The sequence below is a fragment of the Ranitomeya imitator genome, chromosome 4 (assembly GCF_032444005.1).
Source record: "Ranitomeya imitator isolate aRanImi1 chromosome 4, aRanImi1.pri, whole genome shotgun sequence".
Classification (NCBI taxonomy): domain Eukaryota; kingdom Metazoa; phylum Chordata; class Amphibia; order Anura; family Dendrobatidae; genus Ranitomeya; species Ranitomeya imitator.
Window position 1 is genome coordinate 91,410,614 of NC_091285.1, and position 22,703 is coordinate 91,433,316.

Consider the following 22,703-nt stretch of genomic DNA (forward strand, 5'->3'; position numbering starts at 1 on the left):
GGGTCAAAAAGTAGTCTTATACGCCGGAAAATACGGTATTTTTTAACAAATTTATAACATTATTTTCCTAAAATTGACCATCAAAATTTAGAATTTGACTACTCAAGAACAAAATATCAACAGTCTTGTAACATATAAATTAATGCCCGTATAATTCTACATGAAATGGTGCCTCTCCTCTGTATCTTAATTCTAGTCTGAGATACAGTGAAAAGCAAAAGGGTAACAATGTGTTGAACTTTTGACTTTCAGGCTCCATATCTCACCTTCCACTACTGCTTTGATCGTGAGACTACCATTATTTTATAGACATCATCTTGGCTATCTCATACATAAGTTTGACCTGCAACTATTTTGTATATGATCAGAGATGTAGATTCTTGGCATGTCCCTGCATTGTTACTGTTTTGATTGTGGTGGTGGAAAAATCTTGCCCTTCCTGTATTCTACAAATTATAACCTGTTTTCACATTTCCTAATAGCTCATTGTGTTATACGGTTGATTCCCAAGCGAAAGGTTACTGGTTCTAATTGAGGAGCAGCTATGAAGATTTTCCAAGAAAAGAGAAACAGCATCATCCAGCTCATTGATAGTGTTCTCTCGTTCAAGAAAATTGCCAAACTGCATCATGTGAGTGACATGACAGTTGGAAGAATGCAAAATAAAGTCCGTCTATTCATCCGTTCAAAAGCCAAGAGGTGGACTTTCAGGCAACATATCAGAGTCAAAAATGTCTTTTAGTTCTGGTGCAACAAACATGGCGGTGGAGGTGGCTCGTATGTTTCGCACCCCTTGAGAAAGGCATCTGCCGAAACACGCGTTTGGGTGGATGCGAGCTGGGTGTTTATTTATACCTTCTGATCTACGGGTATGTATCACCACATATATGTGTATATATACTTGATACTTTTTTGCCAGTAATGTATGTAACTATTTGGCTGTACTATTCATGCACATGCAAGGTTGGTACTGATAACACTGCCATCAATAGATACCAGTATATGCACCCACTTGTGTCCTTTTTTACATGCTCAGGATGTCACGGGGGATCCTCTCTCTGCCGTTTTTTACCTGTTGTTATTAATAAAGCTTTTTTGTGATTTGCATATAATGGGACTCATGACTGCTTCTTTATAGGTTTTTTGGTTATGTTGAACACGCAGTGTTACGGTCCTGTCCAGTATTATTACTCTTTGTTAGATCGATTGTTATTATATAAATTGACTGGTATGTTTTCCATCAGGTATTTTATGTTTCGCAGTAGTTAGATCACAGATGTCCATGCAAGCACATTACACAAATCTGGAATGGTGTCCCGAAAAAAGGTGAAGAATAGTGATGAGCGAATATACTCAGTACTCGAGATTTCCCGCGCACGCTCGGGTCTCCTCCAAGTATTTGTAAGTACTCAGAGATTTAGTTTTCCTCACCTCAGCTGAATGATTTACATGTTAGCCAGCTTGATTACATGTGGGGATTCCCTAGCAACCAGGCAACCCCCACATGCTGGCTAACAGATGTAAATTATTCAGCTGTGGCGCTGAAAACTAAATCTCCGAGTACTTACAAATACTCGAAGGACACCAGAGCATGCTCAGGAAATCTCGTGTAATGAGTACATTCGCTCATCACTGGTGAAGAAGCCTCTATTTCAATATTGTCATAAGAAGTGTTGGCTTGAATTATAAAAAAGTACGAAAAGAGGACAGGAGAAAATTGGAAATGGGCGATTTGGAGCAATGAGATTAAAGTCAATAGACTAGGCTCCAATTGGTGTAAATGGGTCTCGAGGAAACAAGGGGAAATGGGGCTAGCAGATCGAGAAATTGAAGAAACTGTCAAGTTCGGTGGAGGGAGCTTGAGGATACAAGGTTGTTTCACTGCCAAAGATGTTGGATACTTAACCAGGATCAATGGTGGCCTCTGAGCTGATCTTTATGTGAGTATCCTACAAGACTAAATATTTTGTACACTGGAGTACTATGGGTATGAAAAGGACAACTTAGTGTTCCAGCAGGACAACGACTAGAAGCATACATCGAGATTGGTGAAGAAATGGTTCAATGACAATGAAGTAAAGGTGCTGGATTGGCTCCAAACCTCAACCCAATTGAACACTTTTGGGTAGAGTTAAAGAAAAAACTGTATACATACCCAAGTGAGTCGACCAGTATGCACCATTTTTGGGAATGTGTACAAGAGACCTGGGATCAGATTTCGGTTTAGGCATGACTGAATCTGATTGAGAGTATCTCCATAAGGATTCAGGTAGTGGTGAAAGCCAAAGTAGGATTTACAAAATAATAAAAATTACAATTTAGATTTTAAGGCCAAAACAGTAACAATGCAGTGCCACGACAAGAATCTACATACCGTATTTTTTGGACTATAAGTTGTACTTTTTTCGCAACATTTTTTTGGGGGGAAATGGGGGTGCGTCTTATAGTCGGAATATACTTACAAGTAGTGTGGCGACAGCAGCAGTCGAGCGATTCTGCGGCGGTCCAGGGCCGACGCTGCAGGCTGATGATCACACTCCCCTCCCAGGTGCGGCAGGTTCGGCAGTGCTCTCTAGTGGGGGGAGGGGGGCTCCACCGGCATTTTGTGAAAGCCTGCACATCCATTGCTGCTATGCAGTGGCCTCCGGGAAAATGGCTGCCAGGGGGGGTGGGATCTCAATCTGAGCATGCGCTGACTCTGGCAGCCATTTTCCCGGAGACCACCGAACACTCCCTGTGATCACGCTCCACCAGCGCTGCCAATCTCCGCCCAGTAAGCTGAATTCGGACTGTAAAACGGACCCTCGTTTGACACAATTTTTTTTCCCTATTTTCCTTTTGAAAATTTGAGGTGCGTCTTATGGTCAGAAAAATATGGTAACTAATCACATGCTAAATAGTTGCAAGTCAACTTTACGTATGAGATAGCCAAAATGATTGTCTATAAAATAATGGTAGTCTCACATAAGAAGCAGTATTGGATGGTGAGATATGGAGCCTGAAAGTCAAAAGTTCAAAATATTGTTACCCTTTTAATCATCACTGCATGGCAATAAATGGAAACTCATATAAGCCCAAAATTCAGGCTTTTTGAAAGCATTAGAAATCAATAAAAAATGAACAAATGAAGATGAAAATTCAAAAAACTTATATATAATTCACTAAAGTAGCCCTTCAAAAAACAAAACAGAATATCAATATCCTAAGACGTCACCTAAAAAAATATATATATTTTGATCACTGGAAACGAAATGACCCTCAACCACCCTCTACTCACCCCTCCCTGGCCCTGCAGGGAACCCGATGGCACTAATGTCCAGGCCAGATCGCGATGCTGCCCTCAGCAATTCACAGTGGCATTTAAGTGGTTATTAACAGTATGTAATATAGTCTGGATCTAACCTCTGGAGCAGATTCTGCATTACCTGTTTCAAGTTACAAGTGATTTGCTTAACAAATAACATTATATGCATGCATTTACCATTAGGTAGTTTGTGTCCCACATATTGGTTCTGTCTGTGTTTTTTAATCCTTAATACTGATTGTTTAAATACTTCAATAAAATGTATTATTTTTTATATTTCATTTGTATGGTCTCTCTGTGCACCATTTTCTATATGATCCACAGTATGTAATATAGTCTGCATCTACCCTCTGTGGAGCAGACTCTGCTTCTGAGCTCGCTCCACGACAGATATATCCATCATTGATAGCTATGTGTAATCTGTTAAAATATATTTAAGAAAATAAAATGTAAGTTTGATACCACTGTAGTCATCCTTACGTGTATCATGTTGAAAGATTTTTAAGCACCCAAGGAAAGCCATAAAAATAAATTCCGACAGCAGAATTTTTTTTTTGGTTTCACCATTTCACCCAACTTGGTTTTTCCCCCCATATTCGTCAGTACCTCATATGCTAATTAACTGGTTTATTTCAAAACTACAAATTGTCTAGCAAAAAAAAAAAAAAAAAAAGGATCCCTTATACAGCCTTGCAGACGGAAAAAAAATGTGGTTCTTGGAAATACGGGAGGAAAAAAAATAAACAAATAGCGCAAACATCTATATATACATATAATTGTCTAAGGGTACTTTCACACTGGCGTTTTTTTTTTTTTAATACGTCGCAATGCGTCGTTTAGGGGAAAAAAACGCATCCTGCAAAGTTGTTTGCAGGATGCGTTTTTGCCCCATAGAGTAACATTACCGACGCATTGCGACGTATTGACACACATCACAACCGTCGTGCGACGATTGCGCCGTGTTGTGGCGGACCGCCGGGAGCAAAAAACGTTAAATGTAACGTTTTTTGCTCCAGACGGACTGCTTTTTCCGACCGCGCATGCGCGGCCGGAACTCCGCCCCCACCTCCCCGCACCTCACAATGGGGCAGCGGGTGCGCCAGAGAATGCATCCGCTGCACCCGTTGTGCGGCGCTAACAACGCTAGCGTCGGAATCTCGGCCCGACGCAATGCGACGGGCCGAATTCTGACGCTAGTGTGAAAGTAGCCCAAGGGGTACTCCGTCTTTCTGTAACGGAAATCCCGCGTCGCTGATTGGTCTCGCCAGCTGCCTGTCATGGCTGCCGCGACCAGTCAGCGATGGGCACAGTCCGATTAGTCCCTCCCTACTCCCCTGCAGTCAGTGCCCAGTGCCCGCATACTCCCCCAGTCACCGCTCACACAGGGTTAATGCCAGCGGTAACGGACCACGTTACGCCGCGGCTAACGCACTCAGTAACCGCCGCTATTAACCCTGTGTGACCAAGTTTTTACTATTGATGCTGCCTATGCAGCATCAATAGTAAAAAGATCTCATGTTAAAAATAATTAAAAAAAAAAAAAAAACCTGCTATTCTCACCTTCCGTAGTCCAACGATGCACTTGCGCCTGCCGCCAGTTTCCGTTCCCATCTGGGTAAGTTCGCAATGCATCTCTGGGAACGAAAGATGGCAGCAGCCACACTCGCTTCGCTGGATCCCGCAGGCGGGTGAGTATATAACTATTTTTTATTTTATTTTACTTTTTTTTTTTTTTTTAACAGGGATATGGTGCCCACACTGCTATACACTACGTGGGCTGTGTTAGATACCGCGTGTCTGCTATATACTATCTGGCCAGTGTTAGATACTGCGTGGGCTGCGTTATATACTACGTGGCTGTGCTATATACTACGTGGGCTGTGTTCTATACTGTGTGCTATATACTATGTGGGCTGTGCTATATATTACGTGGCCAGTGTTACATACTACGTGGGCTGTGTTATATACTGTGTGGCTGCTATATACTGTGTGGGCTGTGTTATATACTAGGTGGCCTATATTCACGCATCGGGTATTCTACAATATGTATGTATGTATGTATGTATGTATGTATGTATATAGCAGCCACATGGTATATACCACAGGTCACGTAGTACTGCTATATACTATACGGGCAGCACGGTGGCGCAGTGGTTAGCACAGCAGCCTTGCAGGGCTGGAGTCCTGGGTTCAAGCCCCGCCAAGGACAACATCTGCAAAGAGTTTGTATGTTCTCTCCGTGTTTGCGTGGGTTTCCTCCGGGTTTTCCGGTTTTCTCCCACATTCCAAAGACATACTGATAGGGAATTTAGATTGTGAGCCCCAACGGGGACAGCAACGATAATGTGTGCAACCTGTAAAGCGCTGCGGAATATGTTAGCGCTATATAAAAATAAAGATTATTATTATTATTATATACTACGTGGCCTGTGCTATATACTATGTGGCTGCTATATACATACATATTCTAGAATACCACCATCTAGTAAAACAGTCAGGAAGGGAAGAGGTAATATTTTGAGCAAAAGCAAATATGTGTACATTGCTGAAGGAGTGCTTACATTTTTTTCTCACTTTATTTACATGGATTTATCTACTTTTTTTATGCATGCCTCCAATCACCTTCTCTCTGTGACACCTTTCCCATGCAGAGCCTTGCACAGAGCACTTCTGCACTTAAGGTACCGTCACACTTAGCGACGCTGCAGCGATACCGACAACGATCCGGATCGCTGCAGCGTCGCTGGAGAGCTGTCACACAGACAGCTCTCCAGCGACCAACGATCCCGAGGTCCCCGGTAACCAGGGTAAACATCGGGTAACTAAGCGCAGGGCCGCGCTTAGTAACCCGATGTTTACCCTGGTTACCAGCGTAAAAAAACAAACACTACATACTTACATTCAGCTGTCTGTCCCTTGCCGTCTGGTTCCTGCACTGACTGCTGGCCGGAAAGTGAAAGTGAAAGCACAGCACAGCGGTGAGTCACACAGCGGTGACTCACCGCTGTGGCTGTGCTCCGCTTTCACTTTACGGCCAGCAGTCAGTGCAGGAACCAGACGGCAAGGGACAGACAGCTGAATGTAAGTATGTAGTGTTTGTTTTTTTACGCTGGTAACCAGGGTAAACATCGGGTTACTAAGCGCGGCCCTGCGCTTAGTTATCCGATGTTTACCCTGGTTACCAGTGAAGACATGGCTGAATCGGTGTCACACACACCGATTCAGCGATGTCTGCGGGGAGTCCAGCGACGAAATAAAGTTCTGGACTTTCTTCCCCGACCAGCGACAGCACAGCAGGGGCCTGATCGCTGCTGCCTGTCACACTGGACGATATCGCTAGCGAGGACGCTGCAACGTCACGGATCGCTAGCGATATCGTCTAGTGTGACGGTACCTTTAGGATCACAGCTAGCAATCTGATAGCTGTACTCAGGGATGTGATAGGGAAGGAATTCTGATCCTGCCAAAGTCCATTGTACTCTGTGTAAATAAACAGGCTTTTGGCACACAGCACAGACCATTTGTCCATGGGCAGAAAGGAGTTTAATAGCACAGAATGGAGTGTAAAAAAAAAAAAAAACTCAGTAGGTGAGGCTAGAGTCAGTACCTACCGTTCTAAACTCTTCTTCAAATTTATATGCACCACCACCTGTTGCGCACAGAACGGTATGTAGTGTTGAAAAATTCTTATCCCTTGCCATCTGAATAAATATTGGCAGGTCCTGTGTGGGAAAACGAATGAAGTGCAAGATCCCGTTCCTACCAAAGAGAGGTAGGTTTTTCAGCTCCAAGTGCACATCTCGAATGCCTGTAGAACCATAGGCAACATTGGACGTCAGATATTTACGGATGCTCTTCAAGCTCTCAACCTCTTCTTGTTCCTCCTCTGCTGTAATGTCAATTGGCTCAAAATAAGCCAGCTTCACTAAGGTTCCACCGATGTCCATCCCGAACCAAGGGAATGCTAAAAGAAGAAAAAAAAAAAAAAAAATCAAGTACATTTATTGTTTCCAAATTTCTAAACTTTTCATGGATATTGAGAAATAACCCAAACAGACACAAATATCTAAATTCTTAGTACATTTTAGATTACGCTCACGGGCAGTGTTTTGGTCAGTATATTGCATCAGTATTTGTCAACCAAAAGGAAGGTGACAGTTTATTTCATCTTTGGCTTACCTCTACTGTTACAAAACATTAACTTAAATGGAACCTGTCACACCAAAATTCGAGCTGCGGCCACCGGCATCAGGGGCTTATATACAGCATTCTGTAATGCTGTAGATAAGCCCCAGATGTAACCTGAAAGATAAGAAAAGTTATATTATACTCACCCAGGGGTGGTCCCGGTTCGGGTCCGATGGGCGTCGTGGTCCGGGTCCAGCGCCTCCCATCATCATGCAGTGACGTCCTCTTCTTTTCTTCATGCTGCGGCTCCAGCGCAGGCGTACTTTGTCTGCCCTGTGGAGGGCAGAGCAAAGTACTGCAGTGCGCAAGCGCTGGGAAAGGTCAGAGAGGCCCAGCGTCTGCGCACTGCAGTACTTTAATGTCGTTTTTCTTATCTTTCAAATTACATCGGGGGCATGTCTACAGCATTACAGAATGCTATAGATAAGCCCCTAATGCCGGTGGCCGCAGATCATTCTCGAATTTTGTGGTGACAGGTTTTGCCCAGTCCTGCTGGCACGGGACATTTTCTGATGGATATTGACTATATTATTTGGCTTACTCTTACTATTTGTACTTAAAGGCGTTTTTGCACAAGGTATATTTTTATTAATAGATCTCAAATTAAAAATGAGTTTCAGAACTGGATGTATTAAAAAAATGTTCCTGTGCTGAGATAATCTTATAAATGTGCCCCTGCTCTGTACTGTGTAATGGCTGTGTCTGACCGTATAGTAACATGGTTGGATTCATCATGGTGGATCATACCACAGCTCCTGGGCAGGGGACGAAGGAAGAGAGACATTACAACAGGGGCTCACAGCTGATTCTGTCAGGAATTAAGTACCAGTATTTAAAGGGAACCTGTCACCCCCCCAGGCGTTTGTAACTAAAAGAGCCACCTTGTGCAGCAGTAATGCGGCATTTTGACATGGTGGCACTTTTAGTTATTGGTGCTGTAACTTCAGAAATAACCCATTTTATAATTTGTCCCAAATACCCAATACCTTGAATCAGTCCTGGAGGCAGGTCTTCCCCCCCCCCCCCTGCTGCAAACGCAGCACCGCCGTCACTCATGTCCTCTTGGCACTGGGCACCACCTCCTCAGCGCTGTTTTCAAATAAGCCGGCGCCTGCGCTCTTTTCTCATGCCTTGGGCATGCGCACTGAGCGCTGCCCATGCTGATGCTGCACAGTTACAAACGTAACTGTAGTTACAAACGCCTGGGGGGAGTTGCCAGGTTCCCTTTAAAGTCTGTATGCTTTCTTTTAGTTTTCCTCCCCCGGGAGCTGTGGTATGATCAGACTATGTTCCTGTATAGGCAGACACAGCCATTACACAGTACACAGCAAGGGCGTATTTTTAATCCTTTCCGACATCAGGCGTAAATGTATAACAATGTCGTACACCCTCCCTTTGATGTGGGCTCTGGCGCCTGTATGTAGCACAGCTGATCAGGTTATGGCAGCTTCTAGTCTCCCATGGAGACTACTGAAGTATGCCAAAAGTTTAAAAAAAAAAAAAAAAAGTTTTAAAAATATATATTAAAAAAAAAAATAAATTACACAAAAAAGTTCAAATCACCTCCCCCCTTTCGCCCCCTTTCAAAATAAAAAAAAAGAATCAAACCTGCACATATTTGGTATTGCTGCATTCAGAATCGCCCGATTTATCAATTAAAAAAAAGGATTAACCTGATCGCTAAACGGCGTAGCAAAGAAAAAAAAAAAAAGCCCAAACATCAGAATTTGTTTCTTTTGGTCGCCATGATGTTGCATTAAAATGCAATGAAAGGCAATAAAAAAGACAGTGTCTGCACCAAAATGATATCATTAAAAATGTCAAATCGGCACACAAAAAATAAGCCCGCACCAAACCAGAGATCACGAAAAATACAGACGATAAGGGAAAATGGCGCAATTTTTTTTAACAAACTTTGGAATTTTTTTTCACCACTTAGATAAAAAAGAACCAAGACATGTTTGGGGTCTATGATCTCATAATGACCTGAAGAATCATAACGGCAGGTCAGTTTTAGCATTTAGTGTATATAATAAACAAGTAAAAAGAAAAAAACTGTGGGATTGCACTTTTTTTTGCAATTTCACCGCATTTGGAATTGTATTCCTGTTTTCCAGTACATGATGTTAAAACCAATGGTGTTGTTCAAAAGTACAACTCATCCCACAAAAAACAAGCTCTCACATGGCTATAGTCACTTAGTAAGGAAACAGCTGACCACACCATCCAATTTCATGCTCCCTGAACACACTGGCTTTCAGCAGACACTGGCCAGCTGATCTCGGATGCTAAGCCCAGAAGACAAACTGATGTAAATCATTGAAGGAAGAAAGTGGCAGCACTCACTGATCTTCAAAGCAGGTTAATCTTTATTGCTTTAAAATCTTCACGGCTCAGGGGTGCACATGACTACGGAGTGTACAAACTCAAAGGACGACCGTTTCGCGCTTCTCTGGCACTTCAACGGGTTTGTGAATCCGTTGAAGCGCCTGAGAAGCGCGAAACGGCCGTCGTTTGAGCTTGTGCACTCAGTCGTCATGTCTCACATGGCTATATTGACTGAAAAATAAAAAGGGGAAGAAGGGGAGCAAAAAACGAAAACGCAGAAACAAAAATACCTCTGGTCATTAAGGGGATAAGATTATCTCATCACAGGAACATATGTATATATATTTTTTTTTAATACATTCAATTGCGAAACATTTATTCCAATATCTATGCTTGTAGGACAATTGGAACACTACGTTGAATTCTACACTGGAAAGAATTTGATTTCTTACATGACACTTGAATATGATTAAATAGACGCTAATATAAAACCATATCAACAGTAATAAGTGAGGAGTACATACTGCTATGCAAATAAGCTCTCCTGAAAAGTGAGAAGTCTATGACACTGTCAAAGTCTTTCCTTTCATATCCAAGTAGTAATTTGCATTCAGAGCCAGGTGAAAAAAAAAAAAAACAGCCCAACAGGAATTGTAGGATATTTTGCACTTGTAATAATGCACTCAATATAGTACATTCAGACTAATTACCAATGGACAAGAGGTTTTCTAAAACCTCACAATATAGCAGATAGTATATAACAAAGCTTAACTATGTAGGGCAACCACCCCAAAAATGGTATATGAACACTTTCAAAAAGACATCAACCAAATGAAGGGGTTCAGTAGTAAATGAACCATATTAGGAAAAATGCAAAGTACTACATCTGGGCAATAAAAATGAAAAAAGCATATACAGAATGGAAGGAAAAGGGCTAAGCAACAGCACATGTGAAAAAGACTTGGGTATACTAATAGATCATAAAGGCGCTCAAGGGCTGTCACATTGTAGAAGGATCATCTTTATTCTCATTTGCACAAGGAAAGACTAGAAGCAATGGGATGAAACTGAATGGAAGGAAACAGATTAGATATTAGAAAAACGTTTTGACAGGGTGATCAATGGGGGGGGAACAGGCTGCCACGAGAGGTGGTGAGTTCTCCTTCCATTGAAGTCTTCAAACAGAGGCTGGACAGACATCTGTCTGTATGATTTAGCCGATGCTTTCCTGAAACGGAAAGTACTTGCAAGCAGCATAATACAAAGAATAGCAGGTTTACCCAGAATCCTTTGCAGTAGGCGGAGCTATGCAAATCATCTCTTTCCACCCCTGTCTAATCCACAGCGCTTGGAACCGCCAAGCGTGCAATGCTGCGGATTAGTTTCTAAATTTACACAGCCAACCAATTCCTACCTGTGGACACGTGTTTCGGGCTTTAGGCCCTCATCAGCACAGGGCTGGAATTGGTTGGCTGTATGGAGTGGGGCTCGGTGAGCAAGCGATACATACATGCTAGCCACCTTAGGGAGAGACCCAAGTTGGGCTAATTGTAGCGGGACGAAAGAGACCGAAAAGCCCTCTACTTAAAGGAAATACATAGTGGATGCTTTCCTGAAACGGAAAGTACTTGCAAGCAGCATAATACAAAGAATAGCAGGTTTACCCAGAATCCTTTGCAGTAGGCGGAGCTATGCAAATCATCTCTTTCCACCCCTGTCTAATCCACAGCGCTTGGAACCGCCAAGCGTGCAATGCTGCGGATTAGTTTCTAAATTTACACAGCCAACCAATTCCTACCTGTGGACACGTGTTTCGGGCTTTAGGCCCTCATCAGCACAGGGCTGGAATTGGTTGGCTGTATGGAGTGGGGCTCGGTGAGCAAGCGATACATACATGCTAGCCACCTTAGGGAGAGACCCAAGTTGGGCTAATTGTAGCGGGACGAAAGAGACCGAAAAGCCCTCTACTTAAAGGAAATACATAGTGGATGCTTTCCTGAAACGGAAAGTACTTGCAAGCAGCATAATACAAAGAATAGCAGGTTTACCCAGAATCCTTTGCAGTAGGCGGAGCTATGCAAATCATCTCTTTCCACCCCTGTCTAATCCACAGCGCTTGGAACCGCCAAGCGTGCAATGCTGCGGATTAGTTTCTAAATTTACACAGCCAACCAATTCCTACCTGTGGACACGTGTTTCGGGCTTTAGGCCCTCATCAGCACAGGGCTGGAATTGGTTGGCTGTATGGAGTGGGGCTCGGTGAGCAAGCGATACATACATGCTAGCCACCTTAGGGAGAGACCCAAGTTGGGCTAATTGTAGCGGGACGAAAGAGACCGAAAAGCCCTCTACTTAAAGGAAATACATAGTGGATGCTTTCCTGAAACGGAAAGTACTTGCAAGCAGCATAATACAAAGAATAGCAGGTTTACCCAGAATCCTTTGCAGTAGGCGGAGCTATGCAAATCATCTCTTTCCACCCCTGTCTAATCCACAGCGCTTGGAACCGCCAAGCGTGCAATGCTGCGGATTAGTTTCTAAATTTACACAGCCAACCAATTCCTACCTGTGGACACGTGTTTCGGGCTTTAGGCCCTCATCAGCACAGGGCTGGAATTGGTTGGCTGTATGGAGTGGGGCTCGGTGAGCAAGCGATACATACATGCTAGCCACCTTAGGGAGAGACCCAAGTTGGGCTAATTGTAGCGGGACGAAAGAGACCGAAAAGCCCTCTACTTAAAGGAAATACATAGTGGATGCTTTCCTGAAACGGAAAGTACTTGCAAGCAGCATAATACAAAGAATAGCAGGTTTACCCAGAATCCTTTGCAGTAGGCGGAGCTATGCAAATCATCTCTTTCCACCCCTGTCTAATCCACAGCGCTTGGAACCGCCAAGCGTGCAATGCTGCGGATTAGTTTCTAAATTTACACAGCCAACCAATTCCTACCTGTGGACACGTGTTTCGGGCTTTAGGCCCTCATCAGCACAGGGCTGGAATTGGTTGGCTGTATGGAGTGGGGCTCGGTGAGCAAGCGATACATGCATACGTGTCCACAGGTAGGAATTGGTTGGCTGTGTAAATTTAGAAACTAATCCGCAGCATTGCACGCTTGGCGGTTCCAAGCGCTGTGGATTAGACAGGGGTGGAAAGAGATGATTTGCATAGCTCCGCCTACTGCAAAGGATTCTGGGTAAACCTGCTATTCTTTGTATTATGCTGCTTGCAAGTACTTTCCGTTTCAGGAAAGCATCCACTATGTATTTCCTTTAAGTAGAGGGCTTTTCGGTCTCTTTCGTCCCGCTACAATTAGCCCAACTTGGGTCTCTCCCTAAGGTGGCTAGCATGTATGTATCGCTTGCTCACCGAGCCCCACTCCATACAGCCAACCAATTCCAGCCCTGTGCTGATGAGGGCCTAAAGCCCGAAACACGTGTCCACAGGTAGGAATTGGTTGGCTGTGTAAATTTAGAAACTAATCCGCAGCATTGCACGCTTGGCGGTTCCAAGCGCTGTGGATTAGACAGGGGTGGAAAGAGATGATTTGCATAGCTCCGCCTACTGCAAAGGATTCTGGGTAAACCTGCTATTCTTTGTATTATGCTGCTTGCAAGTACTTTCCGTTTCAGGAAAGCATCCACTATGTATGATTTAGTGAATCCTGCTTTGAGCAGGGGGTTGGACCAGATGACCCAAGAGGTCCCTTCCAACTCTACCATTCCATGATTTTATGAAGGAGCTTAATGGTAAATTCACAACAGGTGTTCGATCCATGAATCGCCCAATACATTTCAAGGATCAATTAGAAGTGGTACTTAAACAGTCTTTCTCATCATGCTGCTCACATTTTGACATCATGAAACCAACAACTGATAAACAGTACCTCTCCACTGTGAGGCTTCAAGCAAGATGTTCTCAGAGGGATGTGGTCACTGAGATTAGAGTGTCACAGAGTGACATCAGCAGGTTGCAACAGAGATACAGAGACACTGGAAGAGTTACAGAGAGGCAGAGAAGTGGACGTCCTCTGGCCACATCTCACACGAACGTGAACAATGCCTTCTGGAACCAGATGATGAATGCCACACAACTCCAGGCACATTTAAGGAAGGTGAGAGGCACCCAAATTTCACGTTAAACCATTCAAAACTGTTCACATCAGCGTGGTCTCTGAGCTAGGCGACCTGCAAGTGTACCTGACCAAACCACCAGGCACAGTCGAGGGATGGGGACATCAACGCTGGACAAGGGGCCAGTGGGTCTCAGTGCTGTTCACTGATAAAAGTTGATTCACACTGAGGAGAAATGATGGCCACCAACGATGCTGGAGAGGTCAAAGAAAGTGCTATGCTGCCACTGTTGTCTCCAGACAAGCCTTTCGTGGTGGTGATGTTACAGTGTGGGCAAGTGTGTCTAGTCAATACAGAATCGCCCTACACTTTGTGAATGATAAAACGACAAGCCCTTGCTACTTGAATAACCCATAGAAAACCTAAGAAGAGTGGGATGCCATGTCTCAGCAGACAATAACTCGTGAACAGCATTAGACATCGTAGTCAAGCTGTAATTAATGCTCAAGGCCATATGACAAGTAATTGAGACACTGACATTTGTTGTTGGGGTATACCCACTACTGTTGTTGGATTTTGCTTAAAGCACCACTCCCACTTTAAATATAAGTCCCCTTCCTCCTGTCTGATACCCACCTGCCGCCTTCATCTGTTTCCAGCGTCGGTCTTTGGCAAAAAGTGACCAGCCCTACAGTTTCAGTGTTTCATGAAGATGCACGGAGGTTACTTTTCAACACAAGTCTATGAGAGCCTCATTCTGGCTCTCATAAACTAGCACTGAGAGCATCTGACGTAGCTTTAGACTTCTGGCCAGAAAATAGTGTGGGACCAGAGCAGCACAGAAAAAAACTATGAAGACGCCGGAGGGCGAGCATGTGACCGGGGTCAGGGGGCTTAAATTTAAAGCGCCACGTCAGTGCTGGAAAAAAATGCTGGAGTGGTGCTTTAAACAAATTGTTTGAGCTGAGGAAGTCACCATAGCATGCCTATACTTTAGTGCCCTACTTTCATGATAAAATTTCACTGTAGTGTGAATTTTTTAAGTCTATAAATTTTGCCCGAAAACCAAATATCCCTAACTTTGTAAGTCGTGTATATTACAAACGAACAAAAACTAGATTTCTGGCTAAGAAGGGACAGCCAATACAGCAGCGTTTCCTGTTGTCATCTGTGTAAAAAAAAAAAAAAAAAGTCATGACAATAAAATATTAGTAGTGATTGAAGCAAATAAAACATTACCAAGGTTTGCTTTTGCTCTAATTTTGGTGAACTAATATGTGGGTAAGTTTTATGTTTGGCTACAAAGCGAATATAAAAGGCTTAAAGGGATGTGGTATGGCGACTGGTTATGTGATTAATGGGCAGTATGCATCGCAGAGGTGGGTGGCCCTGTGATGGAAGCCTGGGCGTGTTTTGCCAAGCAGATCTACTGCTGAGGGATTTGTTTTACATTGGGAAGGCTTCCAGGTGACTTGGAGAGATGGGTGGGTCCAATCACCTACAAACCCACCCAAAGGGATATGTCTGAACAAAGGCTACTTTCACACTAGCGTCGGTACGGGCCTGACGCAGTGCGTCGGGCCGACGTACCAACGCATACTGTGAAATAAAATCACCACGGGGGCAGTGGATGCAGTTTTTCAACGCATCCGCTGACCCATTGTAAGGTCCGGGGAGGAGGGGGCGGAGTTTCGGCCACACATGCGCGGTCGGAAAAGCGGAACAGACGGACAAAAAAACATTGCATGGAACGTTTTATTGTCCCGACAGACTGCAAAAACACGACGCATCCGTCGCACGACGGATGCGACGTGTGGCAATCCATCGCAATGCGTCGCTAATGAAAGTCTATGGAGAAGAAACTTTGCAGGATGCTTTTTTTCTCCACAACGACGCATTGTGATGGACGTTGCCCAACACTAATGTGAAAGTAGCCTTAGATTGTTGTGTGTTTGAGGACATGGGGTGATGTCACGATCACCTGACTAGCCATGTGATAGGTACCTGGGTGTGGTTACACTATGTAATGGAGGTGTGTTTGGCACATGGGAGCTAGTGCTGGCTAGTCTGAGCCAGAACAAGGAGGCCTGTGAGATGCCTCCGAAGTGGACGGTCTGATAACCGTGAGTGATACTGACTGGGGTCAGAGACGTCTGTGGGATACCTCTGAGGATAAGAGGCATCCAGGATCCTGTGTGATGGACGCCAACATGTAGTGGACAGGAATCTGTGTTATGCTGACCGGGGTCAGTGAGGGACTGTGGCTCCACTGTAAAGCCGAATGTGTACAGACAGTGTTCAGGCTGTTGCAGACTACCAAGTTCATGAGGTTGCGGTTTATGCTGGTGTGTAAATAAACCAAATAGACTGTTTTTGTAAGAAAATCATGCCTGTGTGTTTATCCCGTTGCCAAGCGAGTGTCCCCCAAGACATGCAGTAAGCGCCATCTTACAGGGGCTAATACAAAGACAACCCTTTTTTTAAGTAAAGTACTCCCCTTTGTAAAATAAAACCAGGTCTGCCTGGCCCTTGAGGGACACTGTTCTGCCTCATGAGCCCAGCAGCCATTATTGGCCGAGTACTTTATATAAAAAAAGGGATATCCAATAGCGGATAAGTCACGAGAGCCATTATCCAAGCTAGTAGGGGTGAGGCATAATTGAATAATGCACAATCACAGAGATAAAATTGACGATTGATGTGGCTTTGTCATCTGAAGAGTGCAGCGAAAAGAATGGTGTTACATACCGTATATACTCGAGTATAAGCCGAGATTTTCAGCCCAAAATTTTGGGCTGAAAGTGCCCCTCTCGGCTTATACTCGAGTCACGGTGGGTGGCAGGGTCGGCGGGTGAGGGGAAGAGGGCGCTGAGGCATACTCACCTAGTCCCGGCGATCCTGACGCTCCCTCTGCCCGTCACACGGTCTTCGGTGCCGCAGCTCTTCCCCTGTTCAGCGGTCACGTGGGACCGCTGATTAGAGAAATGAATATGCGGCTCCTCCTCCCATAGGGGTGGAGCCGCATATTCATTTCTCTAATCAGCGGTGACAGTGACCGCTGATAGAGGAAGAGGCTGCGGCACCGAAGACCGTGTGACAGGCAGAGGGAGCGGGACGCCGGGAGCAGGTAAGTATGTAATATTCACCTGTCCGCGTTCCACACGCCGGGCGCTGCTCCATCTTCCCGGCGCCGCTCTGTCTTCGTGTCCTCTTGCTCTGACTGTTCAGGTCAGAGGGCGCGATGACGCATATAGTGTGCGCGGCGCCCTCTGCCTGATCAGTCAGTGCGGAGAGACGCCGGGACCGGACGCCGGGAGCTGCAAGCAAGAAAGGCGAGTATGGCTTTTTTTTTTTTTTTTTTTATTGCAGCAGCAATGGCACAGCTTTATATGGCACAGCTATGGGGCAATAATGAACGGTGCAGAGCACTATATGGCAGCTATGGGGCAATAATGAACGGTGCAAAGCACTATATGGCAGCTATGGGGCAATAATGAACGGCGCAGAGCACTATATGGTACATCTATGGGGAAATAATCAACGGTGCAGAGCATTATATGGCACAGCTATGGGGCCATAATGAACAGTATGGAGCATCTATTTTTATTTTTGAAATTCACCGGAAGCTGCTGCATTTTCCACCCTAGGCTTATACTCGAGTAAATAAGTTTTCCCAGTTTTTTGTGGCAAAATTAGGGGGGGTCAGCTTATACTCGGGTCGGCTTATACTCGAGTATATACGGTAATATGTTCACTTGAGATCTCCACAAATAAGGAGTTATATTTTACAGAAATATCCATTTTGCAGCTATAGAAAAAAAGCATTGTAGCTTAATGGGAACCTGTCATGTAAAATAATAGCTCTCTGATACTGTGCAGAATTTAGAGCCCCACTGCCAGGAGGAAAATAACTTTACTACCCCTGAGAAGTGTTCAGCTTCCAGTCATAGTGGTGGTGGGCACAGGTCCACTCAGTGTATAGAGAATGGTGGCTGTAACCGCGCCCCTGGCACTGACTGATGGACAGCCATGCTGAGCCTACTGTCAGTGAGAGTGGGGGGCACATTCCATAGTTCTAAATGTGTTGGACATCAGCAAAGTGGAAGCTGGAGGTGGCGCATGCAGATTGGGATCTTGGCACAGATCTCGGAAATAACGGTATATTGCCTCCCGGGGGTAGGCGAGACCCTGGAGAATACGATCAGGACCAAATTTTCTGGCCTCGGTCACAATATATATATATATATATCTACCTACAAGTAGTATTCAACCCCCTGCAGATTTAGCAGGTTTACACATTTGGAATTAACTTGGCATTGTGACATGTGGACTGTAGATCAGCCTGGAAGTGTGAAATGCATTGCAGCAAAAAAGAATGTTATTTCTTTGTTTATTTTATTTTTTTTTAAATTGTGAATAGTCTTTTCAGAGGGTCATTTATTATTCAACCCCTCAACCCAACAGAATTCTGTTTGGTTCCCCTAAAGTATTAAGAAGTAGTTCAGGCACAAAGAACAATGAGCTTCACATGTTTGGATTAATTATCTCTTTTTCCAGCCTTTTCTGACTATTTAAGACCCTCCCCAAACCTGTGAACAGCACTCGTACATGGTCAACATGGGAAAGACAAAGGAGCATTCCAAGGCCATCAGAGACAAGATCGTGGAGGGTCACAAGGCTGGCAAGGGGTACAAAACCCTTTCCAAGGAGTTGGGCCTACCTGTCTCCACTGTTGGGAGCATCATCCGGAAGTGGAAGGCTTATGGAACTACTGTTAGCCTTCCACGGCCTGGACAGCCTTTGAAAGTTTTTCCCGTGCCGAGGCCAGGCTTGTCCGAAGAGTCAAGGCTAACCTAAGGACAACAAGGAAGGAGCTCCGGGAAGATCTCATGGCAGTGGGGACATTGGTTTCAGTCAATACCATAAGTAACGTACTCCACCGCAATGGTCTCCGTTCCAGACGAGCCCATAAGGTACCTTTACTTTCAAAGCGTCATGTCAAGGCTCGTCTACAGTTTGCTCATGATCACTTGGAGGACTCTGAGACTGACTGGTTCAAGGTTCTCTGGTCTTATAACACCAAGATCGAGATCTTTGGTGCCAACCACACACGTGACGTTTGGAGACTGGATGGCACTGCATACGACCCCAAGAATACCATCCCTACAGTCAAGCATGGTGGTGGCAGCATCATGCTGTGGGGCTGTTTCTCAGCCAAGGGGCCTGGCCATCTGGTCCGCATCCATGGGAAGATGGATAGCACGGCCTACCTGGAGATTTTGGCCAAGAACCTCCGCTCCTCCATCAAGGATCTTAAGATGGGTCGTCATTTCATCTTCCAACAAGACAATGACCCAAAGCACACAGCCAAGAAAACCAAGGCCTGGTTCAAGAGGCAAAAAATCAAGGTGTTGCAGTGGCCTAGTCAGTCTCCTGACCTTAACCCAATTGAAAACTTGTGGAAGGAGCTCAAGATTAAAGTCCACATGAGACACCCAAAGAACCTAGATAACTTGGAGAAGATCTGCATGGAGGAGTGGGCCAAGATAACTCCAGAGACCTGTGCCGGCCTGATCAGGTCTTATAAAAGACAATTATTAGCTGTAATTGCAAACAAAGGTTATTCCACAAAATATTAAACCTAGGTGTCGAATAATAATTGACCCACACTTTTATGTTTAAAATTTATAAAAATTTAACTGAGCAACAAAACTTTTTGGTTTGTAAGATTTATGCATCTGTTAATAAATCCTGCTCTTGTTTGAAGTTTGAAGGCTCTAACTTATTTGCATCTTATTAAACCTGCAGGGGGTTGAATACTACTTGTAGGCACTGATTATATATGTATATATATATATATATATATATATATATATATATATATATATATATATATATATATATATATATATATATATATATATATATATATATATATATATATACACACAGTGGGGCAAAAAAGTATTTAGTCAGTCAGCAATAGTGCAAGTTCCACCACTTAAAAAGATGAGAGGCGTCTGTAATTTACATCATAGGTAGACCTCAACTATGGGAGACAAACTGAGAAAAAAAAATCCAGAAAATCACATTGTCTGTTTTTTTAACATTTTATTTGCATATTATGGTGGAAAATAAGTATTTGGTCAGAAACAAACAATTAAGATTTCTGGCTCTCGCAGACCTGTAACTTCTTCTTTAAGAGTCTCCTCTTTCCTCCACTCATTACCTGTAGTAATGGCACCTGTTTAAACTTGTTATCAGTATAAAAAGACACCTGTGCACACCCTCAAACAGTCTGACTCCAAACTCCACTATGGTGAAGACCAAAGAGCTGTTAAAGGACACCAGAAACAAAATTGTAGCCCTGCACCAGGCTGGGAAGACTGAATCTGCAATAGCCAACCAGCTTGGAGTGAAGAAATCAACAGTGGGAGCAATAATTAGAAAATGGAAGACATACAAGACCACTGATAATCTCCCTCGATCTGGGGCTCCACGCAAAATCCCACCCCGTGGGGCCAGAATGATCACAAGAACGGTGAGCAAAAATCCCAGAACCACGCGGGGGGACCTAGTGAATGAACTGCAGAGAGCTGGGACCAATGTCACAAGGCCTACCATAAGTAACACACTACGCCACCATGGACTCAGATCCTGCAGTGCCAGACGTGTCCCACTGCTTAAGCCAGTACATGTCCGGGCCCGTCTGAAGTTTGCTAGAGAGCATTTGGATGATCCAGAGGAGTTTTGGGAGAATGTCCTATGGTCTGATGAAACCAAACTGGAACTGTTTGGTAGAAACACAACTTGTCATGTTTGGAGGAAAAAGAATACTGAGTTGCATCCATCAAACACCATACCTACTGTAAAGCATGGTGGTGAAAACATCATGCTTTGGGGCTGTTTCTCTGCAAAGGGGCCAGGACGACTGATCCGGGTACATGAAAGAATGAATGGGGCCATGTATCGTGAGATTTTGAGTGCAAACCTCCTTCCATCAGCAAGGGCATTGAAGATGAAACGTGGCTGGGTCTTTCAACATGACAATGATCCAAAGCACACTGCCAGGGCAACGAAGGAGTGGCTTCGTAAGAAGCATTTCAAGGTCCTGGAGTGGCCTAGCCAGTCTCCAGATCTCAACCCTATAGAAAACCTTTGGAGGGAGTTGAAAGTCCGTGCTGCCAAGCGAAAAGCCAAAAACATCACTGCTCTAGAGGAGATCTGCATGGAGGAATGGGCCAACATACCAACAACAGTGTGTGGCAACCTTGTGAAGACTTACAGAAAACGTTTGACCTCTGTCATTGCCAACAAAGGATATATGACAAAGTATTGAGATGAAATTTTGTTTCTGACCAAATACTTATTTTCCACCATAATATGCAAATAAATTGTTAAAAAAACAGACAATGTGATTTTCTGGATTTTTTTTTCTCAGTTTGTCTCCCATAGTTGAGGTCTACCTATGATGTAAATTACAGACGCCTCTCATCTTTTTAAGTGGTGGAACTTGCACTATTGCTGACTGACTAAATACTTTTTTGCCCCACTGTATGTATGTATGTATGTATGTATGTATGTATGTATGTATGTATGTATGTATGTATATATATATGTATGTATATATATATATATATATATATATATATATATATATATATACACACACATATATATATATATACATACCGTATATGTGGCCGCTATTAAAATAATTTCTCTCAACAGACACGAGATATAGTTGTGTGAAATGTGTTTGCCTCTTCCTGATTTCCTATTCTTTTGCATGTTTGTCACACTTAAATGTTTCAGATCACAAAACAAATGTAAATATTAGATAACACAAGTGATCACGGTCATCACCTTATAAAAGGGACACTGGTCAGAATTGTAAAAATTGGCCTGGTCAGGAAGGTGAAAACAGGCATGGAGGTGAAGGGGTTACGCTGATTAGAGACTTAACTAGTGGATATAGTTAAGCAATGTCTGCAGATGAGAACACACACTGAAGTCCATGCGCCAAGAGCGTGATCAGCAAATGAAACGCACTCCCTGCGCACAGAGTTCATGGAGATGCGAAAAGGAGGACAATACTGTGAAGGAATCAGAAGAAACTGTGAAATCTGCAAGTCACTCACAAATCCCAGGTCAGGTCCCACAATGTTGTGCAGTGCATGGATGAGAGCAAATCTCTCATTCTGCTGCAGGACTGGAGGTCGGATGGAAAAGCCACAACATTTTCACTACAAGTGAAAATACAATAAAGAGGCTTTTCGGGTATTTAATATCGATACTTTACAAAGTGAATGCCACCCTCAGCAGACACCCTGATATTAGTGCTGCATTATTCATCACTGTTATAGATTTCAATATACCATCATTTATTATGTGCTCAGATAGGGAAGCATCAAACGGGCAACCATTCCCTCCGAGAAAGCCAAATAAGGTAAGAAAGGTTCCCAAAGAGTTCCACAATGGCTAATATTTCTGTTGCTTCCCTGTTCAGTAATCACATCCATAATGACGTCACTACTGCATACCTCCACCGCCGTGATCACATGATGTGTCAACCATAATGACATCACTACTGTATACCTCCACCGCTGTGACCACATGATGTGTCATCCATAATGACGTCACTACTGCATACCTCCACCGCTGTGATCACATGATGTGTCATCCATAATGACGTCACTACTGCATACCTCCACCGCTGTGACCACATGATGTCAACCATAATGACATCACTACTGCATACCTCCACCGCCGTGATCACATGATGTGTCATCCATAATGACGTCACTACTGC

The 22,703-nt window shown here is 43.9% G+C and overlaps 1 protein-coding gene across 1 annotated transcript in view; it reads right to left on the bottom strand.

Moving 5' to 3' along the window:
- Nucleotides 1–22,703, bottom strand: part of PANK3 (pantothenate kinase 3) — a 160,837-nt gene that overhangs the window by 134,923 nt on the left and 3,211 nt on the right. Inside the window, exon 3 of the mRNA XM_069763863.1 lies at nt 6,916–7,268. Coding sequence (XP_069619964.1) covers nt 6,916–7,268 — 353 coding nt within the window. The remainder of the gene's footprint in view (nt 1–6,915; nt 7,269–22,703) is intronic.